This window comes from Nicotiana attenuata, unplaced genomic scaffold, assembly GCF_001879085.1.
Source record: "Nicotiana attenuata strain UT unplaced genomic scaffold, NIATTr2, whole genome shotgun sequence".
NCBI lineage: Eukaryota > Viridiplantae > Streptophyta > Magnoliopsida > Solanales > Solanaceae > Nicotiana > Nicotiana attenuata.
This window is the reverse complement of record NW_017670897.1, coordinates 1-17,904: the sequence shown is the minus strand read 5'-3', so window position 1 is coordinate 17,904 and position 17,904 is coordinate 1. Positions and strand designations below refer to the sequence as shown.

The window sequence follows — 17,904 nt, the reverse complement described above, 5'->3', positions numbered from 1 at the left end:
AGCTGTTGAAATTCCACATTCACAGGGCACAACAAAGGATGTCCAGCTTGGCCAACAAGCATAGGGTTGACAGGAACTACAATGAAGGAGATTGGGTTTATCTCAAACTTCAACCTTACTGACAGATCACTCTTTCAAACCATTCGTTTACTAAGCTTTCTGCTAAGTACTATGGTCCATATCAGATCTTGCAGAAAATTGGTCCAGTTGCCTACAAACTCTCACTTCCTTCTCATGTTGCTATCCACCCTACTTTTCATGTTTCACAGCTCAAGCCTTGTTATGCTATACCTGATAAAATCAACCATCCTCCAGTGATTGATGTTACTAGTCCCTACTGTGTGGAACCTCAGGAGGTCTTGGGCAGAAGGATGATCAAACGAGGAAACAAGGCAGTCCCTCAAATTCTGGTTCAATGGTCCCAAATGACAAAGGAACAAGCTACTTAGGAAGATTATGCAGTGATGAAGTTGAAGTTTCCCTCATTTCTTCCTTGAGGACAAGGAAGGTTTTTAAGGGAAGGGCAATGATGCAAGAAAGAATTACGCTGGCTGGGAGGAGTGGTACTCGTCGCTTGCGGAGGTGTACCTGACCGTTAGAGTTAGTTGAATGTTATTAAAATAGGAAGTTTCAGTTGTTACACTTTAGTCCTCTTAAGTTTTAATTTATGTTTACAGAATTAGCAATTGAGTCTGTAATTTCTTTATCCAGGACACTTTTGGTCCTCGATAGTACTGTCAGTAGAGAGGTGTACGACCTTATCCCTTAGTAGTGGTCCTGCTGAGGATATTCCTCTATATAGTGTAATTCTCTGCATTTTTGGCAGGACATCAATGAAAATTCATATTAGTTAACCCTAGTATAGCTTTTACTTAGCATTTCCTCTTCTTTTCTTCCCTCTCCGACTGTTCCATTGCCTTTGGCACCTTTTTAAACAAAGAACTAAAGTAAAAAAATTTAAAATAAAATCCATAAGCGAAGCCGAGGCCAGGCACGGTAGGCAGGAAACAAAATACCAAGAAGTGGAAAGTAGAGATTTTAGTTCGGTAATATACTAATATTAATGGAAAAATGAAGCAAACTCCTAGAATCAAATTATTAAAGATGAAGCACAGTTAAAGGTGTAATTTATTTTCCAATAATTAAGACTGCAGAATGGAAAAATGTGAACTTAACCTCTGAGGAACTTAGTGTTAAAATCTCTTCTCACCCTGCGATGCAAAATTCTTCACTGATTTGTTGGAAGCGCTAGCTGACAAATTTAGGGCAAACAACATGCAATAACTTTTGGCAGCGAAAATCTATATCAATCTATTAAGAAACTCAAAGAGAAGAAAAAATATTTATGCGAGAGAGGGAAAATCTAGAGAAATAATTTTTTTATAAAATGAACGAAGGAGAACAAAAAGCACATAAGTGGAAGCCAGACGTCGTAAACAAATCAAGAGGGTACGTGTCACCAGAGGAGGAAAATTGAAGTGCTGCAATTGAAGATAGGCACGTGTGCGATATAAATTATCAGGCTTTTAGTAGAATTGTTTAGTGCAATGTTCGTCCCCCAAACTGTTATTGCAATGTTCGTCCCCTAAACTGTCATTTCTAATATATTGTAATACAGTTTTCTTTATTATAGTTCAGTGTTGAACTTATTTGAAAAAATAATTAGTATTATATTTTCAGGTATTTTTAAGTTACTAAATTTTATTAAATATTTATTTAATCTAAGCGATTGTACAACAATATCAGAAAAAGGTAAGTCTTTAATATTGCATAATGATATGACAAAATGAGAAATAACTAAATGGTAGTGTTCTCTTTTATTTTTATTAGCAAGTAGGTTAATTATACATTTAATATGGTTAAGTAGAATAAAATCTATTTGAAAAATATTTACGATACTTATGTATTTAACCAAAAAATTGTGGAATTATTTTAAAATAATTGATAAGGTTTTCCAAAAGAATTAGACACATATTTTACATATAATGGTAATTCACTATATACTAAGTATAGAACGACAATGGCAATGATACAAATGCATGGAAAATGTAGAGGTGAAACACAGTTTAGGTGGGGATGGGATGCGGGGCCACGATGGGAGTACAAAGTAAGACAACCACTGTGAGAAGTACGTAGTGATAGTTGATGACATAAGCAAAGGTCAATTTAGTAAAGATACTCAAAAATTTGTACAGCAGCTACAGTAATATTCCGTTTTAGCCAACTATAGTGTTCCATTACGCCTGAAATGACCAAATTATCCTTTAAATCCCAAGCACACATATCGTCCAGCTGTGTGCTAACTCCCCCTTATTAGAAAGTAGAAATTTGAAGGGTGTGACTGTGTGAGTATGACTTATATATATTTGGAGCAATTGAAGAGGCCAAAATGATATTGAATTTCTTCCTCAAATGGACAAGAACTGAAATGATACCTTTATTACACAAAAGAAAGTTTACGATATAGAACTGCATATGTCAATCCTCTCTTTCTAATAATTAACTTCAATTTCCATTAAACACAAAGGGTAGCGTCTTATGCACTGAAAATTTGTCCTTTCTGGTCCAACAAGATAACACACGTACTACTTTAGAGTGGTCTAAAGGTGAATTTGTCAAAGTTCAGTTACGTAATCAAATTATATTTTTCCTATTTTGTCCCTTCACTAACGGTTGTTCTATGATTGTTGAGAAAATGAATATATTAGGGGGAAATTTGTAAATAAAATAAAAGGATAAATTGATAAAAGTAGTGCGCGAATTATCTAAATTTCACCCGATGAGAATTACTATCATGAAACTACCCATGTATGTTCAGTGTTCTACAATCATAAAGTTTTAGATAATTTTATAAATATGTATGATGTTAAAATTCTAAGAGTTTGAATACGAATGATGTAACACTCATTTATTGTTGCTTTATTATTATTTCATTATATAAATTAGTGTTATAAAATAATTGGAAAGACCTCAATCTTTAAGGGTCATTCATCTTTTCTGGCCAAATTACATAACGAGAAAATTTCTCTAATATGCCACCCGACTCTTAGACCCTTTTCAGGCAACTACAACATAATCTTCTTTAACATTCTGCTGAGAGCTAATTGAGGAAGATATTAAATAATACTGCCACATGGCCTTTTACTTACAAGGGTGGGAATTCAAATTAATCTACAGTTATATTTAAGACTCTAAGATTGGACTGTGCATATTTCTTAAGACTTAACTTTGTCTATAAATAGAGGCCTTTAGCGCATTCAATTCATCCCAATACAAGCAGTAGAGCTAAACATTGCAAGAATAATACTACGTAGTTGTCTAATCGAGAAGATTTTGTTTCAATCCTTGATAGTGACTCTTATGGCTCTTAACCATTTTACTATTTTCACATATTTTACCCTTTTCTCTCTTCTGACTATTTCTTGCTCTTGCTTCAATCCTAAACGTCTCAACGTATCAAAAGTTAACTCAAATTCTGACTGGTCACCTGCTGTTGCTACTTGGTATGGAAACCCTAATGGCGCAGGAAGTGATGGTAAGCTACACACACTAAATTTTCTTGTTAGCCTCTGAAAATTGTAGGAAAAAGAAAAGAGAATATTGGTGCATTAAATGGTGCACATAATTTTATATATTAATTTTACTAATAATTTTTTTGGGGTATATTTTTGTGTTGTGCAAAGGTGGAGCTTGTGGGTATACTAACGCAGTAGATCAACCACCATTCTCCTCCCTAATAGCGGCTGGCGGCCCTTCCCTTTTCAAATCAGGCAAGGGCTGTGGAGCTTGTTTTCAGGTGCGCGACAAATTCAGTACTACTAAGAATTTAAGCTATATGCTGACAATATCAATAAATTTATAGCAAGTTAGTTAAATTACATTCTATCAGGTGCTAACAATTACTTACATTATTCAATTCCCTTTTCTTCACAAATAAAAACAGAAAAAATATATTATTCACCAGGTACACATGCATGTGAAGGCAAATAGAGAGGGGGACGTGATTAATTAATGATTTTTGGCTTGTGTAAATAAACAAATGCAGGTAAAGTGCAAGGGAAATGCAGCATGCTCAGGAAAGGCAGTGAGGGTGGTAATAACAGATGAGTGTCAGGGAGGACCAAGTGTAGTAGAATCAGCTCATTTTGATTTGAGTGGCACTGCTTTTGGAGCCATGGCTCTTTCAGGACAAGCTGATCATTTGCGTAATGCTGGAGTTCTGCAGATTCAGTATAAAAGGTGAACTTTCATACGCACTAATTTGTTAATATAACCTTCCCATTGTGTAAAGATATATGGACAGAAAAGATAACAGCCAGTTTGAAAATAATTCAAGGACCTTGCTTCTTCTGCCCGAGGAAATACCTTATAATATATACATAGATGGAATATATAATTAGAAAAAAAATAGCCCCTGTTCTATCCTTGATCAGAGATTTTCCGTGAATATGAAGAAGAGTTTGAAGGTGGAAGAAGGATACAAACTCTATTTAATAGAAATTAGTACTCACTTTTCAACTAGTGTTAGGCTATTTGCTATTTTAAAATGCATAAAAGTGGACACTATAAATTAAATAGCCTTGCGTTGTTCTTAAATATTCCTAGTAATATGCCTCAATCATAGTTAGCAGTACTTAGTAATTATTATATTATGCTCAATTCCTATCATTTGTTATAAAAAATAATGAGAAGTTGATCTCGTAATAATTAACGGTACATGCAACAGAGTGGACTGCAACTATCCCGGAGTATCACTGGCATTTCACGTAGACTCAGGTTCAAATCCCAGCTATTTCGCAGCTCTAATCGAGTACGAAGACGGAGACGGAGATCTAAACAGAGTTGACCTGAAACAGGCCTTGGATTCAGATACATGGCAGCCCATGCAACAGTCGTGGGGTGCGGTGTGGAAGCTCAATTCTGGCTCCTCCCTTGTGGCACCCTTCTCTCTCAAACTCACCGGAGAATCCGGCCAGACTCTGGTGGCCAACGGCGTCATTCCGGCTGGTTGGCAGCCCGGAGAAACTTACCGATCACTTGTCAATTTTAAAGTCTAGCTTAATGCTAAACAATGTGCTGCTTTATCAGTTACTGCACAAGTCAATATGGTACACTGTGTTATCAAATTATTATTAGAATAAACTATAAAATAGATAGACACAAGAAAAATGTGGCTGTTGTGTATTTTTAATATTAATACCACGCCCTATTTATGGTTTAGGGAATAGTACGTTCTCAACGTTCAGACTACCAGTTCCTAAATTGTTACTTTATGTATTAAGTATCTCCTTATCCCATCTTTATATAATGCATGTGTTGAACTTACTCATATATGCTTGTTATGGTGAAAAATATTTAGGAAATAGATTTCCAATCTTTGGTTACCTTCAAATCTAATAAATGTTTCTCGAAGTGGGGATGATTTTCCATATTTATGAGCAATATTTATGTTGTTTTAAAAATACTCTTGTTCGATCTCAATATTAATCTTTAATATCGAGAAACATCATGGAAACATTACCTTACACCGAAAAAAGCATATTGGGCTCTCGGTATTGGGTTATTGGCCGGTTAATGGTTCGGTAGCGGTTTAGTATTGTTTTACTATTGGGTTATTGGTTCGGGTCTTAATTTGTCCAATTTTATTAATGGTTTAACCGATAATCTAATGAACTTTATAAAAATACAATTTTACCTTTAGATATTATTTGCCCTTAAAATGTGTAACAATTAAATTTGTATGCGGTTAAAGGATACGTGATTCAATTTAACATGAATAGTCTATGGACATAAAGTAATTAAAGTAAAGGGAAGCAGAATAATCAAACTAAACGTGATGAACAATCGAGACTAGCCTTTTAGAAGAACACTGCTCGATAGAGCTCTCGGGACTAGCTCGGGTGTAACCGAATAATTAAGCAGCTGGAGAACACAATTAACAATAGCTAGCGAATGAAAATAAACTTTTATTGCTTTGATATGCGTGCCAATAGTGGTTTAAAATGAAAAAGTTTTTCCTTTTATATAGTAGGAGAGTTTCAATCCTAGTGCAAGTCTAAATAAGGTAAAATCTTCTCTTTTCGGTAAATATCAATCTGCAGTTGACTTCTAACAGACCGCCTTTTAAACTTCTAACTCGGCCACGGATGTCGAGGTGGTCGTACTTGAAGGGGCCCCGAAACCTCCACTAAAGAATTTCATCCCCGGAGGTTGCTCAATAGACAATGACTTTAAGGTCGAAAGTGGCCGAGATGATGAGGTGTAAAGGTACATGTGCTCCATCACCGAGGACACTCTCCCGACGGTTCGGGAGGACTGTAAGTGGGGGGGGGGGGCAAGGAAGTGGTCGTCCCTAGCCCTGATGAAGACATCATCACACATGTGGAGCGGTATTCAAGTGTTTATACATACCCCTTCACGCTCGGCCCGATGGATAGAATAGTCATTGACTTTTGCAAAAGGTATGAGGTCTGCCTCGGGCAGATTCATCCGTCCGTTTGGAGGATCGTAAATCCTCCTCCATCACTTCGTCAATAACACGGAGGAGCCTCGGTTTACCATCGATCATCTGCTCCGCCTCTAAAGTCCCCGAATCTTTCGAGGAGGATTGATCAAGCTCGTCCGTCGGGCAAAGAAAGCTCCATTCTCAAGCATTGATGAAGACATGGATTGAGGCTAGCAGGGGAGATTCGTTCGGGTGAAGACCGAGGATCGCATTCCCCCCGAGTTCATGTTGTTCCCTAAAAAGTGGAATCTAACAAGTAAGTTCCTCTCTTCTTCAGTATTTAGCATACTTTTCGGGTTTTGTTCTTCTTTCTCATCGCCTGGTTCTACCGTTCTGCAGCGTTCACCCAAGTCCCCAGTGCAGCTCCCCGCTTCAAAGAGTGGGTCGAGGAGATCTGCAAACGGTTATCGTACTTCGAGTGCGATTGATGCAAACTCTCAAAAAGCAAGTGGGCGGCCCGTTCCCATGGTGAGTATTCTTCCCCCGATTGAATTTCCTTTTCTATTAAACTGTCATATTTACTAAGTCCCCTTCTTCCTTCCACAGGTTTGTCCAAGACCACTGAGCTTCGGGCAGTGGATGAGGACGAGGCTCCGTCCTTGATAAGTTAGGATTTTAACGTGTTTTATGCCCATACTTGCCTACACTTTTATCATAAAATTGCTACAAAATAGTCTCAAAACGCTCATAAGTTGCACTTGATTGCAGGTTTGATCGACAAAGCGACGAAAGTCAAATATCGACTCAGAAAGGAGTGAAACCTGCTCAAGTGTCAAAGACCAAGGAAGTTTAGGAGAAGAGGCCCTAGTGCGGACCGCGCAACTGTGAACGCGGCCGCACTAGGAGGTTCAGAGAATGGAAAAATTAAGGGGAGGCTACGCGGCCACGGTCAATCCAACGCGGTCCGCGGTCAGGCTCCGCGGCCGCGCTACACTTTTACGCGGTCCGTGCAGCAGAGATTCAGAGAGCCTAATTTTGACCCTTTTCAAGCAATGCGGCCCGCGCTCAATTCTGTGCGGCCGCGCCGATTTTCACCGCGGCCGCGCTGCCTTTTTTACACGGTCCGCGGTCCTCAACTTCAGAGAAGCAGAACCCAAGAGTTCAAGAGCCAGTGCGGCCGCGGTCATGTTTGCACGGTCCGCGCTGACCCCGTAGGGTATTTTTGTCCAATTTTTCCAGCCGAGTATAAATAGAACCTTTTTCTGTTTTAGGTTAAGTTTGGTTTTTCTAAAGCTGCTGAGCTCGGGAGAACGCCTAGTTTAGCATTTTTGGCATTCTTACTCTTCAATATTGTATTTTCTTCTTAGCAATCAATTAATATGTTTACTTCTTCATCTATTTCTTTAATTTTTGCATCTAGCATGAGTAGCTAACTCACAAGCTAGGGTTGTGGCTCAACCCTAGTGTGGGTAATTGATGGGTATTGCCATCTAAGGCTAGATTGATATTGGGTGTTTGCTATTTGCGTAAATTTTAGGTTTTAATTAAGGATTGGTGGTTGCTAACACTGATTCTAGCTTGGTGGGTTTAACTCTTCTTGAGAAAGAGAGTCTATAACCCCAAAATTGACCCAACAAGGAATTGGGATGGACCCATGAGAAATGGTAGTCCCAATTAACGGGTTAAATCTCGAGAGAGTAATCACCCCACTTGAACCCTAGTTGCTTGGTTTAATTTGCCTACCCAATTGGTCTCGAGAGAGTCAATTAGGCAAAATCACTCTCTCTACCGAGAGGTGTGAGAGTGGGTACAATTGTGCAACGGTTATAGCATAAGCCCCAAACATGTCAATCTATCCTTAGTAGCATCTACCCGTTAATTAGCCACCTAGGTAATGCCACGACCCTAGTGCCCTTCTCTATATTAATTACAACTTAGCAATATTCCCGTAGCATAATTTCGCTTCAATCACTAGTCTTATAATAGTAGATATAAAAATCAAAACCAAGGATGGTTGAAGTGATATTAGAAGCACAACTGCAATTCTAGACTAAACAGACAATACAACTCCATTACTAGCTCCCAGTGGAAATTCGATCCCGAACCACTATTCGGGTAAAAGCTGTTGCAACCCGCTCTTCCTACCTTAGTGTAGTGTTGAGTCGGCAGCGATCAACTTTTTGGCGCCGTTGCCGGGGAGCTTACGGTGTTGACTATCTGTTTAGCTCGTTTTGTGTTTTGCTTCTCTTTCCTTCTTGTTTACTAATTTTGTTTGTGTCGATCATTCAGGTACTATGGCTCTTAATGCAAACGACCCTCTGGCACGTGAAAATGCGGGGGAGGAGGTAGATGATCTTGAGCCCGAAGAGGTTCAAACCATCAAGTTCCACGTAGAGGCCGTCAGGCCAACGCAAATGACAACAATCCTATTCCAGACCCTCCTCCGCCACCGCCAAGAGCAGTCCCAAGAGTTCTACCAAATCAAGGGTACGCGAGTGCCATTGTTCCTCCCTGAATCCGGGCGGGGAACTTTCAAATCACAAATGTTATGTTGACCTTGCTCGAGCAAAGAGGGTATTTACGGGCTCCTCCGATCAAAATGCATACAAGCACTTGAAGGGGTTCGTAGATACATGCTGGGGCAGCAAACAAACAACGTGTTCGAGGATGCGTTGAGATTGAGGCTTTTCCCGTTTCTCTTCGGGTAAAGCGTTGGACTGGTTAGAAAGGCTTCCAAATCATTCTATCCACACATGGGATGAATTGGCGACAAATTTATTGCCAAGTTCTTTTCTCCAAGTCATATGGCGGCTCTTCGGGATGAGATTCTAGCTTTCAAACAAATGCCAATGGAACCTGTGCACGAAATTTGGGAAAGATATAGAACAATGGTGAAGAGAGTGCCCTAATAACGACATGACCGAGGCGATGATACAACAAACCTTTTATCGGGCATCAACACACGAACCAGTGCATTGTGAACCAATTGACCGGGGGAACTTTATGAAACTTTCTTACCAAGAAGCATGTGATGTACTTGATGAAATGGCCGACACTCCTTCAGCATGGCAAAGCCGAGCGAATGTGCCCCAAGGTGACCCACGGTCATCCATTTGCACAAGGAGTTGAACGATCATGGCCAAGCTATTGTCGAACTTACAACAACTATGAATCAATTGGCGAAGGCGCAATTGCAACAAGTCCAAAACCCGCGCCAAGTCAATGCAGAGTGTCTCTATGTTGAAAAGGAGGCAAAGAGGGCAACAACAACCTCAAGGTAATGGTGAGCAATTTGACAACAACAATGATGGTGGTGGTTATTCGAATGAGTGCTATGATGATCAAAGTGAGGAATGCCAATATGTCAATAACTACCAAGGAAATAGAGGAAATCAAGGGAATCAACAATGCGTCCCCAAAGCAATTGGGCAATCAACAAGGCGGCGGTAATTGGATTAACAATAACCAACAACAAGGCGGTAACAATTGGAACAACAACAATCAGAACAACAATTGGGGTAATCAAGGTAACAATCAAGGCAATTGACGGGAACAACAATAATTGGAGCAAACAACAATAACAATCAAGGAGGGTGGAATAATGGTGGTAGGGGACAAGGCTTTCAAAGGCCCCCCATGTTCCAACAACCAAACAATCCACCCCCTTTCCAATTCAACAAGGGTCTAGTTCTTCCGGAAGTGATATGGGACGGATAGAAATGATGTTCGAGCAGATGATGAAAAAGAACCAAGACTCGGATGCACAATTGGCTTCACACAACACATCTATCTGGAAACTAGAAGTGCAAATAGGGAAAATTTCTCAAGCGTTGAATACCCGACCTAAGGGAGCACTACCAAGTGATACAGTAGTGAACCCAAAGGGAGGTAATAATCATGTGATGGCAGTCACAACGAGAAGCGGAAGAGGCTGTGATGTGCAAGCCTCAAATGAAAATCAAGTGGTGAAGGATGATGTTGAGCTCCAAGAAGATGTGGATCCTTTGATTGTTGAAGATGTGGTTGAGACAAATGTGAATAAGGAAGTGAGAATAGATATTGATGAGGTCGAGGTGGAAACTCAAGAGGCCGTGAACCCGTCTAGGGAGCACATAATTGATTTTCCGGAGCCGGTGGTGCCAAAAGGCAAGGCACCCTTACCTAGACCACCTCCACCTTATCCTCAGCGGTTAGCAAAGCAAAAGAATGACAATCGGTTTAAAAAATTCATAATGATGAAAAGCCTTACAATCAACGTGCCCTTGGTGGAGGCACTTGAACAAATGCCGGGCTATGCAAAGTTCATAAAGGATTTGGTCACAAAGAAACGTTCCATGGATTGTGAAACAATAAAGATGACGCACCAAGTTATTGCGATAGTGCATTCTATGGCCCCGAAACTTGAAGACCCAGAAGATTTTACTATTCCTTGCACTATCGGTAGTGCGGAGTTTGCTAAGGCCCTTTGTGACTTGGGGGCTAGCATTAATTTGATGCCGTATTCAGTCTTTAAGACTTTGGGAATTGGGAAACCTAGGCCAACCTCGATGAGACTTCAAATGGCTGACCGGTCGATGAAGCGGCCTTTAGGTATAGTTGACGACGTTCTTGTCCGGGTGGACACATTCATATTGCCGGCCGACTTTGTCATATTGGATTGTTGAAGCAGGTGAATTGACATTCCGAGTGGGAGATGGGAAGGTGGTATTTCATGTTTGCAAATCAATGAGGCAACCCAATAGCACAGAAGTGTGTTCACTTGTGGACATTGTCACATCTGTGATAGCGGATGACACAAGTTCCATGATGAATGTTGAAGATCCTCTTGAGGCCGTACTTCTTGGCATGGATGTAGAAGATGATGCTAGCAGAGTGGAGTGTGTGAATTCATTGCATGGTATGGGTTCATATTCATATGAGCCTAGGAAGTTATCTTTGGATCTTGAAAACCGCAAAACCACCAACTAAGCCATCCATTGAGGAGCCACCGATGTTGGAGTTGAAGCCACTTCCTCCACACCTCAGGTATGAATTTTTGGGCTCTAATTCAACTCTTCCAGTTATTCTTTCTTCTTGCCTTACTAACTTGCAGGTGGAGGCCACTTTGGAGGTGCTTCAAAGGCGAAAAAGGGCAATAGGATGGACTCTGGTGGACATTAGGGGAATAAGCCCCGCATTTTGCATGCATAAGATCATTCTGGAGGAGGATGCAAGGCCGTCCCTTGAACATCAAAGAAGACTCAATGAGGCAATGCAAGAAGTGGTAAAGAAAGAGGTTATCAAGTGGCTTGACGCCGGTGTGGTTTATCCAATCTCTGACAGTTCATGGACTTCTCCGGTCCAATGTGTGCCAAAGAAAGGAGGGATGACGGTGGTGCCCAATGACAACAATGAGCTTATTCCCACTCGAACCATTACCGGGTGGAGAGTTTGCATGGACTATCGGAAACTCAACAAGGTGACCCGCAAGGATCATTTTCCCTTGCCATTCCTCGACCAAATTCTTGATCGTCTTGCGGGGAAAGCATTCTATTGTTTCTTAGATGGGTACTCGGGCTACAATCAAATTTTAATTGCCCCGGAGGACCAAGAGAAGACTACTTTTACATGCCCCTATGGAACATTTGCTTTCTCCCGGATGCCATTCGGATTGTGCAATGCTCCGGCGTCCTTCCAACGTTGCATGATGGCTATTTTCACCGATATGGTGGAGGACATATTGGAGTTCTTCATGGACGACTTTAGTGTGGTTGGTGACTCTTTTGAAGAATGCTTGGTAAATTTGGATAGAGTCTTGGCTCGTTGTGAAGAAACTAACCTAGTTCTCAATTGGGAAAAATGCCATTTTATGGTTGAAGAAGGTATAGTGTTGGGCCACAAGATTTCAAAACATGGGATAGAGGTAGATAAGGCAAAAATTGAGGTGATTTCAAGGCTCCCTCCCCCTACTTCTGTCAAAGGGGTGAGAAGTTTTCTTGGGCATGCCGGGTTCTACCGGCGGTTTATCAAAGACTTCTCGAAGGTCGTGAATCCACTGTGCAAGCTACTAGAGAAAGATGCCAAGTTTGTTTTTGATGAAAAGTGTATGGAGGCCTTTGAACTCTTAAAACACAAGTTGACCACTACCCCTATCATAACCGCACCTAATTGGAGTTTGCCCTTTGAACTAATGTGTGATGCTAGTGATGTTGCAGTGGGGGCGGTGTTGGGTCAACGGGTTAACAAAATGTTCCATCCCGTGTATTATGCAAGTAAGACTATGAATGAAGCTCAACGGAATTACACGGTGACGGAGAAGGAGTTATTGGCCATTGTATTTTCCATGGAGAAATTTCGGCCCTATCTTATGGGGGCCAAGGTGATTGTGCACACGGACCATGCCGCCCTTAGATATTTGATGACCAAAAAGGATTCCAAAGCAAGATTGATGAGATGGGTGTTACTTCTTCAAGAATTTGACTTAGAAATAGTGGACCGGAAGGGAAGTGAGAACCAAGTTGCGGACCATTTGTCCCGGTTAGAGGAAGAAGGGAGGCCATGTGACGGTCTTGAGATAAATGATGCATTCCCCGACGAGCAACTTCTTTCTGTGTCAATGTGTGACATGCCATGGTTCGCGGACATCGCCAACTTCATTGTGACCGGAATTACCCCGTGTGAGCTCTCTTCCAATCAAAAGAAGAAACTCAAACGGGATAGCTTGGATTTTTATTGGGATGATCCGTACTTGTTTAAAATTTGCACGGATGGTGTGATTAGGAGATGTGTCCCGGAAGGTGAACAATTGAGCATATTGGAGGCTTGTCACTTATCTCCCTATGGTGGCCATCATGGAGGGGTGAGGACGGCTTCAAAGGTCTTGAGTTGCGGTTTCTATTGGCCGACTTTGTTCAAGGATGCTAGTGACTTGGTAAAGAGATGTGATGCATGCCAAAGAGCCGGCGGGATTTCTAAAAGGGATGAGATGCCTCTCAATACGATTCTCAAGGTGGATATTTTTAATGTTTGGGGCATCGATTTCATGGGTCCTTTCGTGAGCTCTTGTGGGAACACATATATTCTCGTGGCGGTGGACTATGTCTCAAAGTGGGTGGAAGCTGCGGCTTTACCCAACAATGAAGCCCGGAGTGTTGTGGCATTCTTGAAAAAGTGTATCTTCACAAGGTTTGGTACCCCTCGTGCTATCATTAGTGATGGGGGGTCTCACTTTTGCGACAAGGCTTTTGATTTATTGCTTGCCAAGTATGGAGTAAATCACAAAGTGACCACCCCCTATCATCCCCAAGCCAGTGGTCAAGTGGAAGTTTCCAACCGAGAAATAAAGAGTATCTTGTCCAAGACGGTAAATGCTAATAGGACCGGTTGGTCAAAAAAGTTGGATGACGTTTTATGGGCTTACCGGACGGCTTACAAGACCCCAATTGGTATATTCCCGTGCTGGTTGGTGTTTGGGAAAGCTTGCCATCTTCCGGTGGAATTGGAGCACAAAGCTATGTGGGCCTTGAGAAAGTTGAACTTGGAATGGGATGTTGCGGCGAATCTCCGGGTTGAGCAACTTAATGAGCTTGATGAGTTTAGATTTCATGCCTACTCCAGTTCGTCCTTGTATAAGGACAAGATGAAGTATCTTCATGACAAGTATGCTCGGGGGAAGGAATTCAAGGTTGGTGATATGGTTCTTCTTTTCAACTCCTGGTTGAGGTTATTTCCGGGAAAGCTAAAGTCAAAGTGGAGTGGGCCTTTTGAAGTTGTATGTGTGACTCCGTTTGGTGCTCTTGATCTCAAGAACAAGAATGGTGAAGTTTTCCGGGTCAATGGGCATCGTGTCAAGCACTATTTGGGAAAGTTTGATGAAAGCCACGTGGTGGCGCTTCTTGATTTGAAGTGATGTGATGGTAACATGCGTCGTGCCGCGACGTTAAATCAAGCGCTTCTTGGGAGGCAACCCATGTCTTTTTCTTTATCTTTGATTTTCGTAGTAGTTTAGGATTTTTGAGCTAATTGTTTGTGAGATGTTGCAGGGATTGTGTTGAGGCAGTGCAAAACAAAGGAAAAATACTGGTAGTCTCTGAAGTAGCCAGTGCGGACCGTAGTGCACTTTTGTGCGGTCCGCGCTGGCATGTCACTAATTGCATGCTCTCTAAAGTTTTCCACCGCGGTCGCGGTCAAATTTGTGCGGTCCACGGTGGACCTTCGCGTCCGCGGTGCACTCCAGCGCTGCCGCGCGAGGTTGCCTTCTGAAACTTCACATTTTGAAACCCAGCGCGGACCGCGGTCACTTTTGTGCGGCCGCGCTTGTAGGTGAGTGTGGGGCCCCCAGTTTTTCTATAAATAGGGCCCTAGGGCTTCATTTTACCCTTTTCGCACTTTGAACACTCAGAGCTATAGAACACTATTCATCTCCTTATAAAACTATTTTTCTGACTTCTTGTACTATTTGCACTCAATCCTCATAAACTTGGTAACATTTCATTCACTTGTGATTAATTAAATTTCTTATTTTCATTTTTTTATAGCTTGTTCAGTAGTTTAACTTCTTCTTTTTATTTAACTGTTAGTTTAGGTTGGTTTAAAACTAGGGTAATGCACCAAATATGCTTGTTTGATTGGTGAACTGAGTAGGGACAAAGTAGGTGTAATAACTTGAACAAGAATGGCAAAATATGCACCCCTAACTTAGTACCCCTGAACCCTAGCTCAGCGCGGTCCGCGATCATTTCTGCGCGACCGCATTGCCCTGACGCGGTCCGCGTTACATTTTTGTGCGGACCGCGGTGCTTTTATGACTAAAAGGTAATTGTCTCTAGTGCGGCCGCATTCATATTTGTGCTGTCCCTGCTGGCCCACCGCGGCCGCGTTGCATTTTTGTGCGGACCGCGGTGGGAGATTCAGAGAGGGTGTATTTTGGGCATTTGCCCAGCGCAGACCGCGATCAAGATTGTGCGGTCCGCGTGCCCCTAACACGGCCGCTGTCAAGTTTGTGTGGTCCGCATTGCTAGGTTCTGCAATCTATTTCTGATGCTGTGTACTGATATTGTCTCTGCATTCTATTTTGATCTACTTGTGTCACTGCATGTGCTTAAACTAACAATGTTAGATGCTTATTTTTGCAGACAATGGTTAAACAAAAGGGAGCTAAACAGTCACAACAACCCGGGAGAGGTGGTTCCTCCCGAGGGGGCAAAGGAAAGCGAATCGCAAAACTCACTCCCCAGGCTCGGGAGAACATTAAAAAGACCCGCAAATTGATAAAGGCTGCTCATAGGGCTGCTTCACATTCGTCGGGGAGTGAGTACGTTCCCTCCAAAGATATCTCTTCCGATACAGTCCCAACCCATATAACTGACCCCCTCCACCTAGCTGACACCCCTTCCTCACCATCACCCACTTCCAAAGGACCAGTGACTGTAGTCTCGGATTTTTCTGACGAGTCCGCAGCTGGTAGTGAGGAATACTCCACCTCCCCCACAACTTCACTATCTGGGGAGAGTGCAGGTCCAGATGAGGGAGGTGAACCTCAGGTTGGGGGGATTGAGAGATCTAGGAAGCCGGAAGTCTGGGAGGATCGGTGTGTCAGTCAAGTGGCCTTTCATAAGTTTAGGGAATGGTGGCCATTGAGAAAGTTGATACCGGAGAGAACATTTATTGACTCCGACCTTTTACCCCACAACCCGGACGTGCAGGGGCAATTTAGAACAAGATGGGGTTGGGAATTCTTCATAGAGCAGTGCATAGATGCTAACGAGCACATGGTAAGGGAGTTCTACTCCAATGTGGCTCATATAGTGAAAGATACCAAGGTGACCAAAGTGCGTGATAAAACTGTGCTGTTTGATGGGAGATCGTTAAATGAATATTTGGGGTTCCGTGATGAAGACGAGTCCCTTTATTTGGCAAAGTTGGCAATGGGAGAGGAAGTCCGCCCGTGGTTGGCCCAGTACTTGGCAATCCCGGGCACTGTGCCAGTGTGGTTACAAGCGGGAAAGAAGAAATTCAGGAAGACATTCAGTTTTGAGGCTCGAGGGTGGCTGACCTTTGTATGCAGCCGGCTTGACCCTTCCACTCATGACCAGACGATTCCGCTTACCCGAGCAGTTCTGGTTGTATCTATCATGGCTGGGTACCCGATAAACGTAGGCAATGTGATGTCCCGTGTGATCTCTGCGGTAGGGCAAGAGCATGACAGGAATTATCCTTTTCCAAACACCCTATCGATATATTTACGGGATCTAAAGGTGGAGAAGAGGAGCTATGATGTCAAGACAAAGCCGGTAGCTCCTTACTCTTGGTACAGCATGCAGGGTCCGGATAACCTAAATCCAAGACCTACAAGGCACCTTCCTCTGCCCCAGCTGGCCAACCTGAGGAGCCAGTTGCGGTAGAGCCTTCTACCGAGCCTTCTACAGAGCCTTCTGCCATACCTGCTGCCACTACAGTTGAGGGCATGCCTCCAGGACCTTCTTCTTCTGCTGGTCCCAATACTTCAGCGGGCCCAAGAGTGCCATCTTCCAGGACTCATCCATTCACTGCCCATCAGTTGAGTTAGACTTTGGCTAGCCTGAACAACTGGATGTCAGCTGCGACATCCAAGTTGTCCACCTTGTCTTCCACTATTCAGGCCCAGACAGCACCTCAGCCAGCTCAGATTCCTCAGTCCATTGAGGATACCTTGAAGAAGCTCCTTGAGAACCAGGAAAAGATTTTGAAGACTCAGGATACCCTATCTGCAGCAGTGGAGTCCCATGGCAAGGCTCTGAAGGAGCTTGCCAAGGAGCATAGAAAGATGCGGAGGTCACGGGCTTCCAAAGAGCCTGTGAAGGAGCTGCGGAAAGATGTGGACAAGCTATTGGCAGATCAGATGCCTTTAGATTTGTTATTTGGGGATCCAGCCCCTCCAACAGCAGCACCAGAGCCACAGCCAGAGCAGGAGCAGCTACCCAGGCAGCCCAGGAAGAAAAGGAAGCTCCCCAGCACAGTGGATGCAGTTATTAAGGTGGCAGACCCACAGGAGGATTCCTCCACTGTACCTCCCGATACACCTGTCATACAGTCGGTCCAGGAGTAGGCTCCAGTCCCAGTAGCTGAGCAGCAGGAGACCGGGAGCCGGTCTGAGGCTCCCGCACATACGGAGGACTTGGGGACCACTGATGACCCCATGCATACAGACTTGGCTTAGGGATCCCCTATATCCTTTGTTTTGACTCTTTTTGTTTGATGCTTATTTTGGTAGTTGGCATTGGGGACAATGCCAACTCTTATTCGTGGGGGTGCGCACTACTTTTTTGATGACTATCTAGATGACTGTAAATATTTGACTCTGCTTTTTATTCCTTTTGGTTGATTTTCTATTTGGTATTTGGTATGTAAATAACTTTACATTCAGTACTTTTTACTTTTCTATTTTGGTTTGTATATAAGCTAAGTTACAATCTTGTATATATTCATCCTCGTTTGTATAT

General features: G+C 42.6%; 2 protein-coding genes across 2 annotated transcripts in view; both read left to right on the top strand.

Moving 5' to 3' along the window:
* LOC109244312 overlaps positions 1–449 on the top strand; it is a 4,645-nt gene extending 4,196 nt beyond the window's left edge. Inside the window, exon 4 of the mRNA XM_019411375.1 lies at positions 126–449. Within this exon, the coding sequence (XP_019266920.1) occupies positions 126–449 (324 nt within the window). The remainder of the gene's footprint in view (positions 1–125) is intronic.
* A 2,860-nt stretch (positions 450–3,309) lies between these two features.
* On the top strand, positions 3,310–5,103 carry LOC109244313 (expansin-B18-like). Its single transcript, XM_019411376.1, has 4 exons — positions 3,310–3,535; positions 3,684–3,796; positions 4,046–4,239; positions 4,727–5,103. The coding sequence occupies exons 1-4, from the start codon at positions 3,361–3,363 to the stop codon at positions 5,055–5,057; spliced, it is 813 nt and encodes a 270-aa protein (XP_019266921.1). The 5' UTR covers positions 3,310–3,360; the 3' UTR covers positions 5,058–5,103.
* Positions 5,104–17,904: the final 12,801 nt, after the last annotated feature.

Bases quoted from the DNA above. Each gene is read 5' to 3' on its own strand.
- LOC109244313 (XM_019411376.1), top strand. From the start codon at position 3,361: ATGGCTCTTAACCATTTTACTATTTTCACATATTTTACCCTTTTCTCT. The intron at 3,536-3,683 runs GTAAGCTACACA...TGTTGTGCAAAG, and splicing joins TAATGGCGCAGGAAGTGATG to GTGGAGCTTGTGGGTATACT. The intron at 3,797-4,045 runs GTGCGCGACAAA...AAACAAATGCAG, and splicing joins GCTGTGGAGCTTGTTTTCAG to GTAAAGTGCAAGGGAAATGC.